Source organism: Epinephelus moara, chromosome 15 (genome assembly GCF_006386435.1).
Source record: "Epinephelus moara isolate mb chromosome 15, YSFRI_EMoa_1.0, whole genome shotgun sequence".
Lineage (NCBI taxonomy): Eukaryota > Metazoa > Chordata > Actinopteri > Perciformes > Serranidae > Epinephelus > Epinephelus moara.
In genome coordinates this window covers 8,331,607-8,353,840 of record NC_065520.1, presented here as the reverse complement: position 1 = coordinate 8,353,840, position 22,234 = coordinate 8,331,607, and the positions used below count along the sequence as shown (strand labels likewise).

Genomic DNA, 22,234 nt, shown 5'->3' with positions numbered 1-22,234 from the left:
TATCTGGACTATAGAAAGGACATAAAGAGGAAGAACCCATACCACCAGGTTTCCAATGACCATAACCATCATGAAGACGATCAGGCACATGGTCTGTCCAGCCACCTCCATGCAGTCCCACATGGTCTCGATCCACTCTCCGCACAGCACCCGGAACACAATGAGGAAGGAGTGGAAAAAGTCATGCATGTGCCAGCGGGGCAGCTCGCAGTCTTCAGAGATCTTACACACACACTCCTTGTAGCTCTTGCCAAACAGCTGCATGCCCACGACGGCAAAGATGAAGACGATGATGGCCAGCACCAGAGTCAGGTTCCCCAGAGCTCCCACTGAGTTACCGATGATCTTGATCAGCATGTTCAAAGTGGGCCATGACTTGGCCAGTTTGAAGACCCTCAGCTGTTTTAAACCAACATTAAAAGCACTGTGTGATTTTCTGGATTTTTGCTTGATGATTAACATTCAACAGATGAATAAACTTTAACTAGGTATAATTACATTTTATTTGGATATTGCACAAGTAAAGAGTGGTGATCAGTCTCATCGAAAGCAAAAAAGCTTATAAGCATATTCCCACAATGTCAAACTATTGCTTTATCACCAGACCGAAAGATTCCGACGCTGTGGTATAGAGGTTGATCGAGTTATCAGTTTTGCCTATTAATCGGCAGTGCCAGGACGTTTTTAAAACTATCGTTATCAGCAGAACTTGGCTCTGATAGTGTCTCCACCATTCACTCGGGGATATACATCACCAACCAAAGCTGGAAGGGAGGGGTTGTTAAATGATCAGTAGATAAAGGCTCCAGAGAAAGCAGCTCCCTTCTGTTGTGTGACTGTGTCTAAGTGTATTGTTCCTGATTTTATGCTGTATTTACATTCATTTTTTGGCTTGACTGCAACAGCAGGTCTAGCGCTACAGTGCTAGAATTAAAGTCTGTGAGTCTGTGATTGACTGAATGCTGGCACATCCTGTTTCAAATTAAAAGCCCTCAAGCGTTTTGACCTAGTCCTATTTTTTTATGTTTCATGAATCATGGAGAAAGTATTTTGAGTATTCTGAAAACACAAAATGACTCCACTCTAAAGTATCTTGTTACAAATTACATTGAAATTTTTCAGCCCCAATTACAAAATACACCAAAGTACTGCAGTTTTTCATACACAGATTCAAGGTGACATCATTGTGCTCCTGAGAATGTCAGGTTGACTTTGAGGAAAATTATTAGCTGCGTCTCAGTTACATTCACCCCTCAGCTTCAGTCTCTTGTCCAAAAATGGTCATTTCCGGCTTTAAAAACAAAACAAACAAACAAAAAAAACAACAACAGGATGGCATCGGCTGAAATGCCGAACTCGAGGCTTCAAAATGGGAGTCCACAAACCAATGGGTGATTTACCAGTGGCTACGTCCTTTATTTTTACAGTCTATGCTCCAGATATCTAAATTTATTTAGGCATTTATCGCTTTTCCGACACTGCCAAATTTTTCCTCAGTGGGTGGGGTGTAGGGATGATATCTGCCAATTAATCAGCTGGCAGCATTTTCCTGTTCCAAACTATCTTTATTAAATCTGCCTTCTCGGTTGACCTCTGCTGTGGTATTGTTTATCAGCTTGTCTATGTGTGTTTATTTCCTATCTCAGTGTGTAATAGAACACTGACTGTGCCCTCACAGAGTGTAGCAGCACATCAACAATCACAGAAAGCTCATCAGGTGAGCAGAAAAAACACACTGTGCCCCAAAGGCCAAGCCAACTCTCAGTGGGGCTTTTCATGCTCTGCACAAAAGCTCTCATTACATCATTAATAACATGAGTGTTATTGAGAGCGCCATTGTGGCCTGACCCTAGGAGCACAGGTCCATCAGGGCATCATCATCTAAGATAACATGAATCATGTAATGCAGCTTTTGTAGTAAGATCAGCAACCAGCGCTCTTACCAATCTGAAAGACCTGAGCACAGACAGGCCTTCTACGTTGGCCAAGCCGAGCTCCATGAGACTGAGACTGACGATGATGCCGTCAAAGATGTTCCAACCCTCCTGGAAGTAGTAGTAGGGATCCAGAGCGATGATCTTGAAGCACATCTCTGCTGTGAAGATGCCCGTGAACACCTGACAACAAAGATGCAGAATTCTAATTTTACACCTGAGTCTGCATCTATGTTCATCTGGTTTTGTGCTTTCAGAGTTTGTAAGCATATCAATACTTGCCAGGTTTCCAACTGAGAGAACGTTATCAAACTCTTTAGTCATGGGGTAATGCTCCATGGCCATGAAAAGAGTGTTGAGGACAATGCAGATTGTGATGGCCAGATCCACGAATGGGTCCATAACCACCAAGCTGACGACCTCCTTGATTTTCAGCCATTGGGGGCAACAATCCCAGATCAGACAGGTGTTGGCAAATCTGTACCAGCAGGGGGGGCACTTCTGTCTCGACTCTTCAAGCTCTGGAAAAGGAGAAAGGACCACACTTTATGATAACGACATACATCTCAATTGATGCTGGTTCTCCAGGAAGAAAACAAGACGAGAAAGACCAAAAATATATTGCCTGATCCAGACCTTCCATGGTGTTAGTGAGGATACTGGCCACACTCATGGCTCTCTGCCTGCCTCCAGGTTCATCCAAATAATCCATGGACGGCTGGTGAAAACCCGACCGGCGTTTCTTCAGCTCAGTGTCTGTGGTCGTCCCCTGGAAAATAAATGAAATAAAACAAATAAAATAAATCATGATATCTGAGCAATGTTTTGCAGAAAGGGAGGTGTGTATAGAACACAAGTCAAACAAGTGTTGAAGTGTCTTTTTCTTTTCTTCCTAACTTTAACCTGTTTGGAGATGGCATTAGACCTCTTTCCTGACCTTGAACTGTTTAGAAACGGGAAAAACCTGGCCCCAAACCTCTTCTCTCATCCTCACTTAGCCCGTTTCCTTCCTTAATTGGTTAGTTTTTATTTTTTCAATTAATTAATTCTTATCATAGCTTTATAATTTCTTGGATGGCAATTAATTGACAGAAGGAGCAACTATATTTAGACAGATCTGTGACAGTACTATTACATCACTCTCTAACCTTACCTAATCTAACCCATGCCATACGAAGCAAATACAGAGCTGGGGAGCATAGGGCCCTTTGTCATGTTTCCCTTATGTGTTCTATAAATTTGGGGAACACAGAACCCTTGGAACATAGGAAAGACATGAGTCTGGTGATTTTCTTGCACAGCCTAACCAACAATGAATGTACCCTACTGACAAGTATTGTGTGTAAAATGTTCATGCTTGCCGTTCCAACAGCTAATACAAAGTGAAAATATGTATCTGTGACCTGCTATAAAAGATTTAAGACTTCAGTAGGAACCAGTGGGCTTGGGACTGAGAACCACAGATGGGGTAGGGAGCTGGGAAAGTGCTGATGAAAGAACTTTTGATTCAAGAACTTTTCATTTTGGCGTTTTTATGAGATTCGTTGACAATAAAAAAATATATAGAATGGAGACTTTTTGGTTTGAAAAATGCACCAAAACAAGGATTTGATTCTTGGGAGTTGCTTCTCAAGCGTTTGATGACATTTCACTCATCACCAACATCAGAACAAAAGGATGGGAATAAAAGGAACTGCATGCAGGTCAACCTCACCTCAGGCAGCAGGAGACCTACAGGGGAGGTTGTTACAGAAGTTCCACCGACCAGCGACACTACACCGTTGCAGTCCACGGCGCAGTGCATCTTCCCGTTGGCGGGCAGCACGATCCGGGGTGCCCCGAGGCTGGTCTGGCTGACAGCACTGCAGCGGCGCTCCAGACGGCGTGGCAAGAACAGGGAGCCCCGACGGCTGTCGCTCTCCTCGAAGGTGCTGTGCTCGTCATCGGCGAAGTCGTTCTCGGAGCCCATGTCGCGTGCCCGGCCACGGAAGCTGAACAGGCTGGCGCGGCTGTTCCTGCGTGGTGAGAAGAGGGATCCACGGATACTGAGGAGAGACTGACAGTGAGAGACGGAGAAAAAGAAAGGGAAACTGGGGTTAGAGGGTGGGTAATGGATACGAGTATTTCCTGGACTCCCAATGCTTAACTATTGCTTTCATTGACAAAACGGAATCAATAGAAATATACAGGGTTCAAATTAAGTTAAAATTCATCCGTGGTTTTACATGTTTGTTTTGTCTTAAGAAGCTTTATTTAATGGCATGATGTGACATGTGTGAAATGTTTTAAAAGACAGATATCATGCTAATTTTAGCCGCCAAAAGTCAGGTAAAACTCACTGACAAATCCTGTTTGTCAGGACAATATTTACCTGGTTGGGTGAGGAGCATCTTTTCTCATAAGAAAGTCTGTTGGCATCAATGGAGAAGCGGAAGCTGGTCCTCTTGATGCTGTCCTCAGACTCAGACTTGTGGAACTTGTCGCGCACCCCCCTCTCCTCCTCCTCCTCCCTCTGCTTCCTCTTCTTCCGCCTGTTGCGTCGCTCCTTGGCACTTTTCGAGCTGAGCTTAGACGTCCCCGAGGAGGACTCAGAGGTGGGGCCCCCTCTCCCGCTGTACTCGCCGCTCTCCGTGGCTGCTGCCGCGGCAACCTGCCAGCCAATCAGAGCACAAACACAGTTGTCATGGCGACCCAGCGCCTGTCTCGGAGGCTCTCGCGGACCGGAGCGGAGGAGAGAGCCTGGCAGCTGAGAGCAGGAGCAACGGCAGCAGCATGAAGAGCCAAATAAGCCTCAGACACCTTCTAAAAATGGATGCCTGAATGTTTTCATGCAAACCAAAACACTTCTGAATTCTTGCATTTGTAATACTCGTCGAGAAAGAGTTGTGTTGATGCTGGGTTAGGTAACAGCCGCTTTGTTTTATCAACAAATGGGGGATCCTACTCTTAGAAGCCAAGCAGCATTAATCAAATCACTGCTTAGAAAAACATCAGAGGCACAGAATTTCTTACATCCTCCCTTAAGGAATATGATTTACTACCATGTGCATGAGCAGACATACTGTTTCATATTAGGCTTTATCGTCATGAAATGCTTTTTAGAGGCGAGGCTGGGGGATGTGAGTGGGTAAAACATTTCCATACGGTTACAGCATGGCCAAAAATATCAGAGACGGTATATCCAATAATTAAGCAATCAAAGAATACAGCATGTCACTTAATTTAGATGTTTATACTTCCTCTTTTCCACCTTTTATCTTTGCTCTCATGGAGAGAATTTCTACCAGTCCCACAAAACACACAGCACTTAAATACGAGGATTTAAGAGACTGTCATGGCAACAACAGCACCAACAATCTGAATATGCACGCGCCTGATAAGACAGCGTTGAGTCGAGCAGAATGGCCTTTGAAAGACTGAGCAAAAGGGGGGGATTAGGTCTGAAACGAAACATTAAGCAAGGCAGCAAGATAGAAGACAATGTACCTGACCTTCCACTAATGAAAATGAGACGAAATGTGTAGTATTGTACTATGAAATGCAGACATCCCTGGTTGGGAATCACTGCTGTATATCACCAATCATTCAGAGGTTCAGTGCCCTCTAGGACATATGTTACTCTACCTATCTGCTTCAAAATTGTACATTCCCATTTTCCAACAGTAAATTTCCCAGATGCAGTCTGGTACCATGAACATTCATCATGTTGCATGCGCAGCAGGACCGAAATAGACTGTCTGGCTTTGTCATCACAAGCTTCAAAATAACCGGTTATTTCTATTTCCATTATCCAGCAATTCACTTGCACTCAATGTCCATCTGCTAATTTTCCTCTCTGTAGGTTGACCAAGGACTCCTGACCCCTGAGGGAGCGGCAGAGGGGTGTCAGTCACTCAGGACAGTGAATCCCTCCGTTGCTCAGGGCAACACTGGTTTGGCAGCTGGCACAAGACTTTAAGCCCAAGAATCAACAGAGTCTCTCCAGTTACTCCCAGCCACTCAGCTGTGCTCCAAATTGGCACTTAAGCAGTTTAAAAACATCATTTTCCTAATGGACTTCTCAATAAATGCTTTTGCTTTCCAACAAATCGGTTTCAAATGAAATTTCTGCGATAATCACTCTAATGAAATGGACGCATAGAGCGACTGGTAGCCTGCGTCGTGGTTCTAACTTGAGTTTGAACAGACAAAGATGAATGTCCTGCCTGTGCCTCCTCCTGTTGCCTCTTCAGCTGCTCCAGCATGGCCTGGAACTCCTCCTCCTTCTGCTGGGCCTCCTCGATGGTCGCCTGGTTCTGCTCGTCGTACGCCATGGCCACCACGGCCAGGATCAGGTTGACCAGGTAAAAGGAGCCCAGGAAGATCACCAGCACGAAGAAGATCATGTAGGGTTTTCCTGCCGCACGCAAAGTCTGATGGATCCAAGAAAAACAGACATATCATTAAAACAATCAACCTATGTATGCGAGTCTAAGAAAGATGCCATAGATGGATTCTTCTTTGTTCAGTTGTGGTCATCCGATTGTTTGGTGACTTTGCAAATGTCAAGTTGCCGCACTGTGCTGCTGCAGCACAAAACAAAACACAAAACAGCCTTACATAACAGGCCTAGTCTATAATTGCACAATGACACACCCTGGTGAAAAAACAATCACCAAACTCACTGAATGTTTGCTTAAATATTTACTGACTGAAGGCCAGGCATTTATTGTTCATGCTTTTGTTGTTGAGCATGTAAATGCTCTAATAAAACAGATGTACGTTAAGATATGATGCGTTAACCATCAACAGCCATACTCTATAATGCTCAGCCATGAGTTCAACCGACCTGCTGGTAGAGGTTTTCCCAGTAGTCCTGGGTCATGAGTCGGAACAGGGAGAGGAATGCCCAGCTGAAGGTGTCGAAGCTGGTGTAGTCGTAGTCTGGATTGCGACCAGCTTTGATACATGTAAAGCCCTCTGGACAGAGTCTGTAGAGACACACAGGTGTTATGGACAATACTTTGCATCACAGGTGTCATGTGTAAAATTTTAACAGATAATTATCAGTTTAATTACCATTAAATTTGTATGCACGACCTTAACGCAGCCAAATGCACCTCTTCACTTGTGTTTTTCCAACAGACACGCAGCAAAAGGCAAGGGGAACTCAGGCCACTGCAAAGCTCTCAGCTATATGGGCTTGATACCAACTAAGGTCTTATCTTTAGATGAATGAATTCAATCGCTTTTAAGACTTTCTTAAGGATCCGTGGGAACCCTGATATAACTTAATCATCGCGTAGCAATTTTGTAAGAGCAACATGGTGTACATGAAAGCTTAATTAATCCAAATGTATAAAGCATTAAGGGTGCTTTCAAACCTGCCCTGTTTGGTTTGGTTCAAACAAACTCAAGTTCATTTGCCCCCTGAGTGCGGTTTGTTTGGGCAGGTGTGAACACAGAAGTCGCAGTTGGGTGCGCACCATAACAAGTGGACTGAGACCTTCTTGAAGAGGTGGTCTCGGTCTGGTTACAAACGAACTCTGGTGCGGTTTGTTTGTGGTGAGAACGTGGTCCGACCTCGATCTGAGCTTGTAAATGCTGCAACACGAACCAACTCTGGACAATTATGCAACTTTCTAACGAAATTAGTTCCTGATTCGGACCAAAGCAAGACAACTCCAGGCCTGAAAGCACCCTGAAAGTAAGACTGACCATAGAGCATTCTAAGGATTTATAATATCAGTAAGATGTGCTATACATGAGACTTCCTGTTGAATCAGACTTCACTTAAAGTTGGAGACCAACACTTATATATCTGATCAAATTAAATACCTGCACTTAAAGACGTATTGCCTCCCTTCAACAGTGGTCTAAAAGCTTCTAAGGAGCCAAAGTGGTTTGCATGATATTGAGTGCAATCTTTCTTGACATGTGTCTGTAAAGATTCTTAGCCATCCATGTCAGGGTATATCCAGAGGTGCAGTAAGTCACCAGCAACTGGAGTTGCTTTAGATGCTTGCGGACATTTTGCTTTCATCTAAATATGCTTCATAAGGCCGAACAGTCTGGGCGTGACCCTGGACCGTACACTGTATACGAGAGTATGTTCTGCAGGGTTACCCTCCTTTCAGTCACAAATCTTGGAACTGCAACTGTCTGTGTGCCTTCTTGGAGTGACTCTTTGATAAACGCTTCAATATTAACATAAAGCATAAAGGAAGAAGTTTTAACATTTGCCACAACACATTAGATGAAATGCACCCCTAGTTAACCAGCGGTTAAGATTCCCGTAATGCCTCAGCGCGGTGGTGAGTGTCGACACTAATTGTGTATGCTCAGCTTTGTGGTGCATCTAATTGGCCATATAAATAAAACATGTCGAGCCTTACCCAGCGCCACTGCCGTTCCCACAGAGCAGAGCATCCCTACGGCCAGGGAGGAAATAGTAATTACCTAGAGGAGAGGGGGGACAGAGGGACAGTCGGTCAGGACCACGTCACAGGAGTGAAGCAGCGCATTTGAGAATACAGAACAGATCGATGTGGGTACAGAGAGACAATATGCACCCTGTGGGGCTCCCTTCACTTTCTGTGTGTGGTGTGATATTGTACATTGGCTGAGAGACAGAGAGGAAGGTGGTGATTTGTCTGTTTAACCACCCAACCCCATTAGTCTTCCTTGTGTGTTTTTGTGTGTGTGCATCATGTAACTCTGGGTGCAGTCTTGTCCTCATCTACCAAATAACTGTCACGAAATCACATCAGATTTTTAGGGACAAACATCATTGATGCAATAATGGTGCCAGGCTTTATAACATCTTTGCATTTTTAATCAGCTCTGTCTGTCTCCTTGTCTTCTCCTCTTGCTCCGGCATCAGCTTGTCACGTAGCTGGTGCACGTCTCCTCGATATCCTGCTGGCGGTCAGTGACTCACCCTCCTCTAGCACTTTAGGCGGCTCATGCCACACAGATGGGCTATGGGAGAGTGATGAAGGGTAGTGAGGGGGTGAAAGTAGAGGGTTTTATTGTTGTGGCGATTATCCGCCACATTTGCTGCGTTCTCCCACCAGCCCTTGTTAGAGAGCGCAGCCCCTGCTCCCAGCCACTGCTGTCACTCCTGATCACGGCAGCAGGCCAGGCCGCCTGACCTCCCCTACACAACCACCACCACAACATCCTGACCCATCTCTGCGTACAAAGTAGCCAGTATCTGATTCAGGCCGTCTGGGGCACTAACTTGACCCCTGTTAACCCCTATGTGCTCCTAGCGGACATGTAGCAGCACTTTCACATCACTTACGCTCATCACTGATGTACTCTGTCCAGTTGAAGGAGTCCTCCGTCGTGTTCTGCACAACTGTGGTGTTAAACTCCAGCAGGCTGTTGTTGAAAAGCATTGTGTCATCAGCGGTGATGTTGGTATTGCTGCTGGCGTTGATGGCGACTGGCACACGCACGCACTTCTGCCTCAGGTTGCCCATGAAGAGCTGCAGGCCGATGAGGGCGAAGACGCTGAGGCAGAACACGGTGAGGATCATGACGTCCGACAGCTTTTTTACCGACTGGATCAGTGCACCAACGATGGTCTTCAGGCCTAGATGGGAGAGAGGGCAAAGGGGGCGGGAGGGGGACATCGCAGGATGATTACTGCCTGCTAATTACAGCCACAAGCTTGTATAGAGAAGAAGCTGCTAATAAGAGCTCACAGCAGCAAGCAGCCAGGGGGATCTGCAGTGGAGGTTCCTGTATGAACTGTGTGCTGTCATACAGGAACCAGGCTGACACAGATCTCTGCTAATCATGGATGAACCACTAGAGAATGTTAGCCCATTATAGTGCTATGGTATTGGGCTCTGGGGAAATAATCATTAATAAATATTTGATATAATGTTCCATAAATGTGTACTCCTGGTTGGATTGCCACAAAAACATTAAACTGAGCTCTTTTTAGTGCAGTCGCAAAGCACAAGGTCAGTGAGGTTGTTTTAATCCATAAAGGCACAGCGCTATGCACAGGGGGATTGAGTGAAGTGGTAAATATCCTCTCAGCCATTCACATCACTAGTCTTGTGCCTAAAAAGCTCTAGAGCATAACTCCTTATAATACCACAACCTTCAGTCTTTATGATGTGGCTTTTGGACAGATAAAACAAATGAGATACAGTGTCTTTATGATTGAGCTTTATGCGTGTGAAAGGATGTATTTTTTAACTTTGGACAGGGCCAGGCTAGCTGTTCCCATCTGCTTCCAGTCTCTATGCTAAGCTAAGCTAATCAGCGCCTGGCTCTAGCTTTATACTTAGCATGCAGGAGTGGTATTAAATCAATAAATCCAGTTGGCCTTTTTCCCAAAATGTCAAACTACACCTGGTCTTCAGATGACTATTCTCAACTTTTAAAACCCATTCTTCACCAAACACCACTCAAGCTTGTTGCACCCATAGATGTACTGGAGAGTGCAAGACTTGTCTGTAAGCAGATGCAAGTGGTAAGCTTTGTTTTTCTGGATAAAAGTATTATAGTGTTTCTTAACTGATTGCAATAAGTCACTATAATGTTCAAGGGTTTATGATCTATGTGTAGAAGAAAAAAAATAGCTAACTAACACTGTGTACTTATCATCAACTCCTTTAACAGAATATAGTACCTTCCACCACTTCTCATTTTAGACAGGCCACTGCAAGAAAACATGGTCTTTATGTAATGTGAATTTTGATTAGTTTCCATCTGCACCCAGGTATGACCCTGGGAAAATGACGGCTCGTTAATGTTGGCAGTGGTTGGCAGCCAGAAACAAACATCTACAATCCACTGTCCTTTTGATAATCTAAACTTTTTGGGGTGGCCTTTCTAAAATGAGCAGTGGCGAAAGGTACAATAATCTGTTGTGATCGAGTCATGGCAGCTTTAGCTGGCTAGCACTCTTTGAAAAAGTTGTCTACTTCAACATTAAATTATGCAATAAAGTGACATCTCCACAAGAACTAAACAAGGATTATAAGACAAATCTATGCTTGACAAACGTTAATTTTTTACAGTTCCTTAAGATGAATTGTTTTCCACCATGTCATGTTAACGTTGAGTATTTCAGATCATGTTAGCCTAACTTCCAGCAGTGATTATAGCCAAACTACTGAAATTCTGATTAACTGGAAATGTTCTCAGTTCAGAAATATAAACGTTATAGTGCTTTTTATCCAGAAAAACCTCCACTCCCTCTGATTACTTGCATTTATTTAAAGCCAAAGCACTGCAAACACAGTCTGTCTATGGTTGCACCTCTTCTCCCACCTCTGTGCCACGTGCACTGTGCTCTGCATATAAATATTAAAGGACAAGCAGAATGTATTTAAGGGTCAAGGAAACATCAACATGTGCTTGGCTTTGCACTGCCACATAAATAGAGCCCAAAATGTTTGAACTGGGTCCAAATGTGGTCGTGGCAGCTAGAATATGTAATGTAAGCCAGAGTCCTGCACTGGGTCGGCCGACGGGTACCCGCAAAAACAGCTGATTTGCGGGTGTTTTTTTTTTTTTTTTTCCTGGGTTCGGATCTGGGTGGAAAAAATAACATGTGGGTTGGATCGCGGGTTTTAGATAAACACATCAGTCATTCGTTCGGTAAACTACAGATAACTATCTTGGTCATTATTTACTCTCTGAGGATATTTCGCAACGGTCATTGGTTCAGCTGTTTACACGCGTTTCACCATCTAATAACACAATTTGTGATTGGACAACAGAATCAACATGGCTGCCACCGTCTAACAAGCGCCGCTTCCAAAACAGTAAATAATTATTTAGGTATTTGAGAAATAAGTGGATAAAACGTACAACTATCACTTTATAATGTTTCTGAAGTGTTTCCCTGATAATTACTTCTCTCCTCGATGGATTCTAAAAACACGTGACGGCTCGTAACTGCTGAACGTCGCTCTGGACAGAAAGTAAGTCTATTATTACACATGTAAAGTTCTTATTTTAGTTAGTTTTTATTGTGAGAGCTGCTTCATTCAGGTCGTTGTTTACTCACTGGCACCTTAACTGTGGCGATATGCTGTTCAATATTCAGCCAATATGACCCAAAATGATTACTTTAAATCCGGGTTACGGGTCGGGCTGCGGGTTGTGTTTCAACGGGTCGGACCGGGTTGCGGTACTAATTGGCCTGATGGGCGGGTTTGCGGTTCGGGTGCGGGTTTGTACGTCCCCGGGTCGGGTCGGGGCGGATCTTGAAAACTGGACCCGTGCAGGACTCTGATGTAAGCTGTGGAATTGGATGATCCTGTTTATACAAAGAGCCAATGACAAGTTCTCCTGGATGGTTTACATATGACCTTTTTTGTTAGTTTGTGATGTGAATAGTGTTAGTGCTTAGTATGCCATTACCCAACCACCACTCACCATGTCACAATTTCCCCCCAAAAACACACAACACTGAACAGGACATGCACAGGAAAAACAAGGTAAGGAGGAGCCCTGCACGCACAAGTGCTTGCCACCAGAAAATCGGCTTTTGCAATGTCTCATGCAAAAAGGAAAAAACAAATAGTGCACAAAATCTACTTGTGAGTCTCCCAAGGCAAGAATAAATTTCAACCAAAAAGAATTCTGCCTTAAAGGATGTGTCTAAAAGCTAAGAATCCTGTCAATCTGTGCAGATTGGAGCCAGATTCCAGCTTTTACGGGCCTTGGGACGAAGGCAGCATGAGGGACGGCGACGGGCGTCATCAGGCTTAGCTACAGTGAGATGAGCTGAGAAGGGACGAGGGGGGGGTTGCTTGGATGTTAGCGAAACGCCAGTTAGCTGATAGCATTTCATTAACCCTATGGGCCTTGATGGCTCTCTCACCTGGGATGACTGATATAGTTTTCAAGGCTCGCAGAACCCTGAAGGTTCGCAGTGCTGAGACATTGCCCAGGTCCACAAACTCTGTGACATATCTGTAAGGGAAGGGAGGGAAGGAGGAGGAGGAGGAGGGAGGGGAGTCGGGTAGAGGGGCGTTTCGGGGAAAGGTGTGGGACACACACGCACATACGCACACACACGCACAAATCAGGCACCCACACACATGGCGTGACGAGACAAAAGGAAGAAGGGGAGGGGAAGAGGAGGGAACGGCAAATGGTCACACACAGAGGACAAATGGCAGGAGTGCTGGCAGCAGGCGCGGGCAGCCTTACCTGGTATTACTGAGATAGTTTTCAAAGCTCGCAATACTCTGAACGTGCGCAGAGCTGAAACATTGCCTAGGTTTACAAACTCTGTTATATACCTGCAGGATCAAATGCACAGTTACTACACAGCAAGACACAGGCAGAAACCCATCACACGTGCACAACATCTGAGAAACATAACCACCTCTCATAACAGCATTATGAATTACAGGAATCTCTTAAACAAGATTACGGTTATATTATATTATGAGAGCAATGAGTAATCCTTCTCATGATCACAAAAATCATTCACAGTGTAACCTAATGCTGAAGGCTTTATTCTCTAGCTTCAAGACAAGTAGCTGAAGTCATTGAGGCGTGGGACAAATATGGGCCAGGATACTCCACGCTTTAGGGGCTCACATCCATTACGACGGAGCAGATTTCTGGCCATGATTTCAAAACATACACATCTAATCTGCAGATAATCATGCCCCTCTTCATTCTCCCTGCTCTCCTTCTCACATTCAGCAGGACTTACTGTAATAGGCTGCTGGGCTGATTAGCATTAAAAGCATTCGGCCTCTTAATCTACGCCAGATCATGTTAAGCTGATCCTAACTGTGCTTGTCAGAATACTTACGCCATGAGGATAACACTGAAATCCAGCCAGTTCCACGGGTCCCGCAGGAAAGTGAACTTCCCGACACAGAAGCCCCTGGCCAGGATCTTTATGAGGGACTCGAAGGTGTAAATCCCTGTGAATGTGTACCTGGTGAACAAGCGAGGAAGTGTGGGGAGAGAGGAGGAGAAGACAATGATGTTGGTTACCGTCTCCACTGCTCAGAGGGAAGGTGACATTATTACATTATCTCCTATATTTGCTGCAGTGTGTCCTGATTGTTTTCCTTTTAATTTCAGTTATTGTTCTCTGTTTTATTTTGATATACTCACCCTACTTTGCTTCCTGCTCTAATGTGTCACCCGTCTGTTTGAATGACTGCCCCGCCCTGATGTGTTTCACCTGTTCCTTGTCAGCCCTGCTGTCTCCTGTCTCTTGTTATCACCTTCCTTCCTGGTGTATTTAGTCTGTGTGCTCCCTTTTGTCTGTGCCAGTTCATCTTTCCTGTTTCAGTAAATGTTCCAGTGTGTTTTCCTAGTGTTTATTAGACCATTCTTCAGTTTCTTAGACTCAGACTAGCATTTTTTGACTGCTTACCTGTGGATCAAACCCTGCCGTCTCGTAAAGACCTTTTATTCAAACATGAATATAACGTAAAGGACTGTCTTTCATCTGAGCAGATTTGTATATGTTTACCCACAAAGACATCATCATGACATCTCCAGAAAGTGAATGTCGTGCTGATTATAGTGTGCGTGTGTGTGACATGTCATATCTACACCAAAACCAAAAAGCCTTATTCTACAGACAAAAATTAGAGAAAATGCGGACTTACTCTACATTCTTGGCCCATTCCGGGGGATTACTGAGGGTCATGAAAGCACAGTTGGTCAGGATGGTGAACATGATCAACATGCTGAACATCGTGGAGACAGAGTCAAGGAACACAACTGAACATCTGGGTTTTTGAGCATTAACTGCTTTAGGCTATGTGTGATAGACTACAACCAAACCTGACAGCAAACTAACATCTCCCCAACCATAACGGCTACAGTAAGAATGAAAAAGCATGTTTACAGTCATCCATAATCTAAAATGTCCTTCATGACTCATGTCTGTATAGAAAGTCTAAACCAATCATGACATTAAGTCGTCTTCATCATGTAAATCCCTCTTTTGTCTGATAAACCCTTTAATCCAAGTCCGTGGCAAACTGTTAAAGGATATGAGTGTACTAAAACTCTAATAGCTACCCTCCTCAGAGGGTTGAAGGGGTTTAAGATGTACAAGGCAGGAGTGGCGTTGAAACGGAAGATTGCCTTCCCGCGATTCAATACTATGAAGGTCTGAAAGAGAGACAGAACAAAACGTGTTAAAATCCGCTTCACACACAGCCTTGTCTTTTCCCGGCTCACCTCATGTGGTGTATGTGAGAGATGCAGCACCCAGGGGAGATGTAAAATCGTACTGAAATTACATATCATAAATTTACATGTCTTTAAGCTTGTGTCCTATAGAGCCTGTTATGGAGAGCCATTTGGCCACTTATCTTTTATAGTGTAATGCGCCCTGATGCGTCAGCGACGAGGACTATGACATTAATACATACTCAATCCGAACACAAGTGGTCAGCTGGAGAGACATGACGGACACAGACATGAATGTCCATGTGTCTTGGCTGTCCACATGTGTTCTGATCACAGACACGCATGTTCACACCAGGTGTAAACTGGCTCACAGTGTCTGCTTATCATGCCATGTGTGATTAGTCATAAGAGCAGAGCAGACTAAGCTGGCTGTTATTATAACAGAGCTGGATGAGTCCACCTCAGGCAGGACATGTTGGCACTGCAGATCAACTGGCACAGCGGCTCAGATTAGCATTTAGCACCTCTGTTGGCCCGCGCTTTAAAGGCTCTGACTTGGCTGAGCTCATTACTGTTGGAATGGGTTTTGCACCTCGCCTGCTGTTTAATGTAGTAAAGTATTGGCCATTTTACGATAAAGTCGTTACTAGAAATAGTCAGATCTTTTAGTTAATCAAAAGTAGCACAACCACTATGTAAAAATATTTTTGATGTCTGCACCCTACACATGAAGCTAGAGCCAGCAGCCTGTTAGCTCAGCTTAGCATCAGAAATGGAGATGGTGGGAACAGCCAGGCCCAGCTCTATCCAAAGTAACAAAAGCTCATTAATTAACACATTCTGTCTCACGGTCCAACAAATATCCTGTAAAACACAACTTTTGATTTTACATTTTGTTTTTTGTACAGCTTAGACTAAAAAGATATAACATGTTAGTCAGTGAGAGGTTTAGAGGTGTGGTAGGATAGTCAGGCCTGAAGTACTTCCCGACATGTTGAAATAAAACTGCAGTGTTGTCAGTAATATGTTCCTAAAGTATCAAAAGTAAAACTCCTCATAATGAGAGAAATTAATAGCATTACTGTCATCGATGCATTTATGTGTAAGCAGCATTTTACTATTGTAAACCCAAGCTTGGCATCACCAGAACCTCTCTGATCATTTTCAGTTTCTAAGGGGCGTTGTTAGGTGTAGCTCTGCATGTGACGTACTGCGCACTGCTTGTGGGTGGGTTTTTGTTATTTGTTTCTCCCTCTATTTCCCTGGCTCCCTTCTACCTGTCTTCCTCTGCCGGAGTGGAGCACTTGAGAGTAATCAGCCATCAGGAGAGAACAAAAGGGACCTGAGGAGCAGGGTGTGCCTTTTTTAAATGTAAGCTCGACTGCAGCACAGATTTTCAGGGAATCTTTCCCCTTCTTTTTTCGTCCCCAGTATGTTTTACAGTGTTGGGTTTTGTTATTTATTTATATTTTTTAATGTTTTTTTGGGCATTTTAGCCTTTAATTGATAGGACAGACAGGTGTGAAAGGGGGGAGACAGAGAGGGGGTGACATGCAGCAAAGGGCCACAGGCTGGAGTCGAACCCGGGCCGCTGTGGCAACAGCCTTGTACATGGGATGCCTGCTCTACCACTAAGCCACCGACGCTCAGCAACTTCCCCATCTTTTGTTCTGTTTGACTGGGAGCTCCAACCCTTTTCTTTGCTTCTTTTAAACTGTTGAGTATGATTATTCGTTAACTAGTTGTGTTTTTCTTTATACATTTCGGTCCCCAGAAGAGCTTTGGTTTGTTTAGAGAGGCGGCAACAGGCATAGACCAAAATACCTCTGGACACAACTGGATAGATCTACAACCAAATCCAGTCAGAAGTATGGAAAACACATTTCTTATCACCAAAAGCTTTAAAGGGAAAATCTGACAATTTTCAACCAGCTCTGTGTCATAGGAGTGTGTGCAGATGAACAGTGTTTGACTTCCCTTTATGTTGTCAGTGCCCAAAGCTCCAGGCTGCACAGGAGGAGGCTGAGAGTTGTTCATTTGCATTCATTGCCTGTGTTGCGTTGACACAGAGCTGGATGAAAATCACCAGAGTTTCCCTTTAGGTGCTGTTGTGTGAAATATAATGTCCAGTTAGTTTTACACTGAGGCGATTTAACATCAGCAATCTTGGCTGTTCAGGAAAATACCTCAGAGCCCTGTTCTGTCAATAATCTTATCAAACCTGCACCATATGAGATAAATGGTTGATAATGAGGCAGATAGGGCCAGGTTGGCTACAAAAACTGTTTGAAGGGGAACCAGATACATGATAGAACATCAGCTCTCAGATATGTCTGGACACCAGGCAAGCAAAACCCTCAATCTTATGAATACACTTTGTCTCTAAGGCATTTTTTGACTCTTAAGAACTTTATTTTTTGCAGTAAGTTTACAAATGTACTAGAATTGAATGTCTGTTAAGAACATATTTGAATTCAATACCGGTAAAAATGGAGCAAACAGATACCGTCTAATTCACAAAGCACGCGCAGAGGGTGAAATGCTCCACTAACTGCGCTGCCAAGCAGATTGTGTCTTGGTGCTCCGGTGTTATTTGCACGTATTTAAATGAGGTAATATGCATATATTTGGCACAAAAATTGCCAAATCAAATTGGCAAATCAGGGGCAAACTGCACTTAGCTTTGTCTGTCTTAGTTTGTCAAGAGCATCAGGGCCATTCACTTAAAGCTTTTAGGGGCTCAGAAGCTTGGATAACAAAATTCACTGCTTGAGTCACACTCTAATTGAAAGTTAAATCAGTATGCATCATAATGCTTCAAGGCCAGCACACTCAAGAACAAGTCTTCAAGGTTCCCATTCACATTATTATAAACATTTTCCTTTCATAAGATGGACCGGAAGTGATTCTTTTATTAACTTTGAAACAGACCTTCTCATTGCTGTAGAAGGGATCCAAGTCCTCCAGAGGGGTGGACACCAGGCGGGGAGGGATGTCCCCATAGATGAAGGGGAGAGATTTCCCCGCCTCCAGGTCACTGTTGGGCTTGGGCCCATTTTCATCGTCGCTGTCAATGCGTCGCTCCGCCCGTGGTCTCCGAGCCTCCTCCTCGGCGATGCGCCTCTCGATGGCGGCCAGCGACTCGGGGACGAAGGGGCGGAAGCTGTCAGGTCCGGGCGGTACAAGCAGCTGTGCCATCTTGTCATCCTGCTCCTTCAGAGGGCAGCGAGGGGCTCAGCTGGGGCAGGGAGCTGCAGCGAGAAGGGAGCAAGGGGGAAATGGGTCAGCGGTCATGACCGGGCTTCTGAAAATAGTTGGTAAATTCACCTGTGGAGGTTATCTGCCTGGAACACGCTGAAAACTGTAAACCCTACCTGGACAAATGAGATCACTTAAACAGCTTGATGAAGAAGAATGTTGTCAGACACTTAGAATAACAATCTGAGCCTGTCAGTGGCAAAACAAAGACTTTTAATGGACGTAAATTGATGGTGCTCAATTGCCTGCAGGAATTACATCACAGTTTTATTGTTGCCTGCTACAGCGGTCTAGCGAAATGCTGAACAAACATGTCAGCTGAAAATGACTTACCCCGTGCTCAATTTGTACAACGTGAACCAAAATCAAAGATGTTACTATCAGTTACATTGCTTTATATGAATGTGTCTTCTTCCTAGTTTGTGTTTTACAAAAGAAGAAGAACCTATGTCATTTTTGGTTACCTTAAAAGGAATTACAGTAATAACTTGGGAAATTGGTTAAAGGTTTTTTTTTTATCGTGCAGCAGACTGAATATTTCTTCATCTAGATGGTTGGTGGAGTATGTCAGTATCCTGGAAATAACTTCACAACAGCAGTACAGTAAATGATGTTAAATGACCTTCTGGGTTTTACATCAATCTCTGGGTATATCTTTCAGAAAAATTAGATGCTTCTGTCTGTGACTGGAGTGTAATAGATGAGAAGCACACACTGGGTAGAGATGTAGCCCAGCACGGCTACATATTCTCTGTCTGAGAAGGGCTTCAGAGTGGGGGGACTAGAACTTACTCTTACCTATTTCATCAAGCTGTAAAAGAGATGTCATTCAAACACACGTGTGCTATATTCAAAGTGTTACACAACTGTTTCTAGGCCCAACTTGGTAAGATTGCCGTCAAGACTTTTACATAAAAGTGACTCATGTACTCGGTCATGCATTAGACTGGCATGTTGAAGTGCCATAACATTTACATAAAGTGGCGGATGTCTGAAGGTGACTTACAACAAGCATGTGGACATTAGGGGAGTCATACAGACATGGATTTGAGATGCTGGAAAAGAAGAAAGCTCTTTTCACAGGCATTTGTAAAAACTACCAGTTTACCTCACTGCATAACACAAGAGTGTTTTATAACCGCTGACAAGATTTTACGTCAGAATCATCATGTGGACAAATGTGCTGAAGGCACGTTGATGTGCTTCTAGTGTTTGAGGCAGAATAAATATTGTGCTGTGTGTCACGCTGACCGCTGGGTGGAACATTTCAATCAACGCAGTGGGAGGTCATAGGTAGGGTGGAGGCTTTAAAGAGGCAGTTAATAGGGGGTCTAACGTTGGCGGCATGCCTTCAGCTGACTCACTGGGTAACAGAAACATGACAAATAGACTCTCAGTGAACATTATCTTTTCACTTTGCCCCATTTATTGTTCTCTCTAAGTCTACTTATAGCTGCACTGTCCTTTTATCGCATAATCAATTGGTGGATGGTCTCAAATTAGACAGAAAATGAGTTGTGAACCATTTATCTATCACACTCAGAAGCCCATCGTGGTCCCACAGGAAATAGTGGGAAGGCACACAAACAAGATCTACCCAAAAAACCCTGGTGAGCCATTATCAGTCTCAAAGGTGGGGTTAGTTCCTCGTGGGACAGTGTCCTGGCCCAGAAAACAGGAACCTCCCCTCTGGCAGAATCTCAAAAGTAATGTCTCCTTGACTTGTCAGCTTTTCTTCCCTTTTTCTAAATAGAAATAGAGGAACAGAGACTGCCCTACAACCTCCTCTTCTTTCCATTTTAAAACGCAGGGGTAGAGCAGGAGACAATTTTAAGCTATTTTGACATTCAGCCCGCGCCTGAGCAGCGAGCGGTTCAAGGGAAAGTCTGGAGCACAGTGACATCCCAGAATCATAGTGATGCTTAGCCATGATCTAAGTATGAGTGTAACCAGGTTTAGACTTTATGCCACATCTAACAATGGCACAGCACATATAAACTCATCCCTAATTTTTTTTTACACATCCTCCTGTTGCTTCACATCGACTGAAATTACCACTGAGGAATTAACCAAGTATTTCTATGCCCACATTTAAACCATTTCCTGATGAGAGGGTAGAATTGGAAGCAACAACACAACAGATAAGTGATATGGCTTATAAACTGCGGTGAACCAGTCATAACATCCTTTGTTACTGGAGTGGAGGCTCATTAAAAGCCGCAGAAGCCAGCAAATGTGCTGTTTCTAAGAATTCATCAGGCCTAAACTGTGAATTAATTGAAGCTTCTCCCATAGGGGAAGCTCATGAAACACATCTGCTTGTGTCCCAACGACTGCCCCGGGACCCACTGTCATGATGTGTGGCCTGACAGCTTGTCTAGCATGAGCTGCAGGGTGGTGGTAGGATTGCGAATCCTGATGGAGCCCGTAGGCCCAACATCCACACCCACCTCTGAGCTCAGCTTTCAGCGTGGTCATCCCTGGAGTCAAATATAACATGACAGACTGAAAACATATAGGGACCGCTGACATTTCTGCACTTGTGTATCGTGGCACTGAAAGGAATCACAGTATCTATGAGAGCAGAGGTAATCTGGTTCACATGTGGCAACCCAATTGCCAGAATAAATGCATGTAAACGCAACAATGTCTTGGTAAAAACAACCGCTATTTGTGGCACTATCCTGGCAGGAAACGCAGCTATGTCTTGGTAAAAACAACTGCTTTTTGTGGCACTATCCTGGCAGGAAACGCAGCTATGTCTTGGTAAAAACAACTGCTTTTTGTGGCACCATCCTGGCAGGAAACGCAGCTATGTCTCAGTAAAAACAACTGCTTTTTGTGGCACTATCCTGGGAGGAAACACAGTGACAGGTCGCTAAAAATCACCCACCTTTGGTGGCTAAAAAGCAACTGCAAAGAAAGTAATGACTCACTAACAAGCAACTGGTTTCATTGTTTGTTGTACTTCAGTAGTTGTCTGCAGCTTGGCAGGTGTCTAGTCTAGCTGTCATGCCATCCACCATCCCCTCTACCTCCCTGTAACAAAGTCAGCTCATAAACTACATCACTTTAGAAACCTTGATATGATATATATATATGCAATGTATAAATGTAAGGTATCTGTGGTTTGAAGAAATAAAAATGCCAACATTGTGCTCTGGCGACTGGGCTGCACATGGACACAGCACTTAAAACAAATTCTTAGATTATTTTAAGGGTTTTTGCACATTGGCATGATGACTAAGGGATCAAAAGCCTTTGGCAAATGGAGAATAATTTACCTCAGTCTTGTTTTCACATTTACAACCTTCTAAATAATGTCTATATTATACTCTAAATCTCTAAAGCAAGTTTATGTTTGCTGTAAGAAGAGTACGGACCATGAACGCATCACCTCCTGGTGTAATTCCAATGTCCACTGTTCTGTACAAAAGCAAGCTACCATAAGGCTTCAGCAGTCTGATTTAGACAAATTAAATATGTGTCGTCCATGTTACTCTTCTTTTGTACAAATTCCCCGTGTTACTAACCTTTAACATAAGCTACACTGTCCGAAGACGCACAAAGAGGGACTTTGCACCAAATGGCAAAGGTGTTGACTTGACTCACATGAAATGAAATGAGTCAGACTTGAGTCACAGACTTAATGATTTCACACTCTATTTGACAAAATCAAAGACCTGCAACTTGACTTGGACGGCAGCTCAGCACTCTACCCGGTCCTTAAATGCACCTGAATTTCATTGTATGTTTGTACAATGACAATGAAGAAAACTGAATCTGGATCTTAACACCTATGACTTGTGACTTCGATTGACTTGACATTACTTGAAACATTCCCCCAAGCCCAAAGATCTTAACGTATGTGATTTAAAAAGTGTGCCACTAATAAATTAATTTCCCGTCAT

The 22,234-nt window shown here is 43.9% G+C and overlaps 1 protein-coding gene across 1 annotated transcript in view; it reads right to left on the bottom strand.

The window, feature by feature from the left end:
- The window catches only part of scn1lab (sodium channel, voltage-gated, type I like, alpha b), a 41,847-nt gene that overhangs the window by 18,167 nt on the left and 1,446 nt on the right, over positions 1–22,234 (bottom strand). Inside the window, exons 2-16 of the mRNA XM_050063376.1 lie at positions 17,997–18,316; positions 14,927–15,044; positions 14,534–14,624; positions 13,720–13,848; positions 12,772–12,863; positions 9,220–9,513; positions 8,309–8,372; positions 6,763–6,904; positions 6,140–6,346; positions 4,306–4,584; positions 3,649–3,990; positions 2,571–2,703; positions 2,217–2,455; positions 1,944–2,117; positions 43–399 (exon numbers count right to left, since the gene is read on the bottom strand). Coding sequence (XP_049919333.1) covers positions 43–399; positions 1,944–2,117; positions 2,217–2,455; positions 2,571–2,703; positions 3,649–3,990; positions 4,306–4,584; positions 6,140–6,346; positions 6,763–6,904; positions 8,309–8,372; positions 9,220–9,513; positions 12,772–12,863; positions 13,720–13,848; positions 14,534–14,624; positions 14,927–15,044; positions 17,997–18,263 — 2,928 coding nt within the window. The 5' untranslated portion in view covers positions 18,264–18,316. The remainder of the gene's footprint in view (positions 1–42; positions 400–1,943; positions 2,118–2,216; positions 2,456–2,570; positions 2,704–3,648; positions 3,991–4,305; positions 4,585–6,139; positions 6,347–6,762; positions 6,905–8,308; positions 8,373–9,219; positions 9,514–12,771; positions 12,864–13,719; positions 13,849–14,533; positions 14,625–14,926; positions 15,045–17,996; positions 18,317–22,234) is intronic.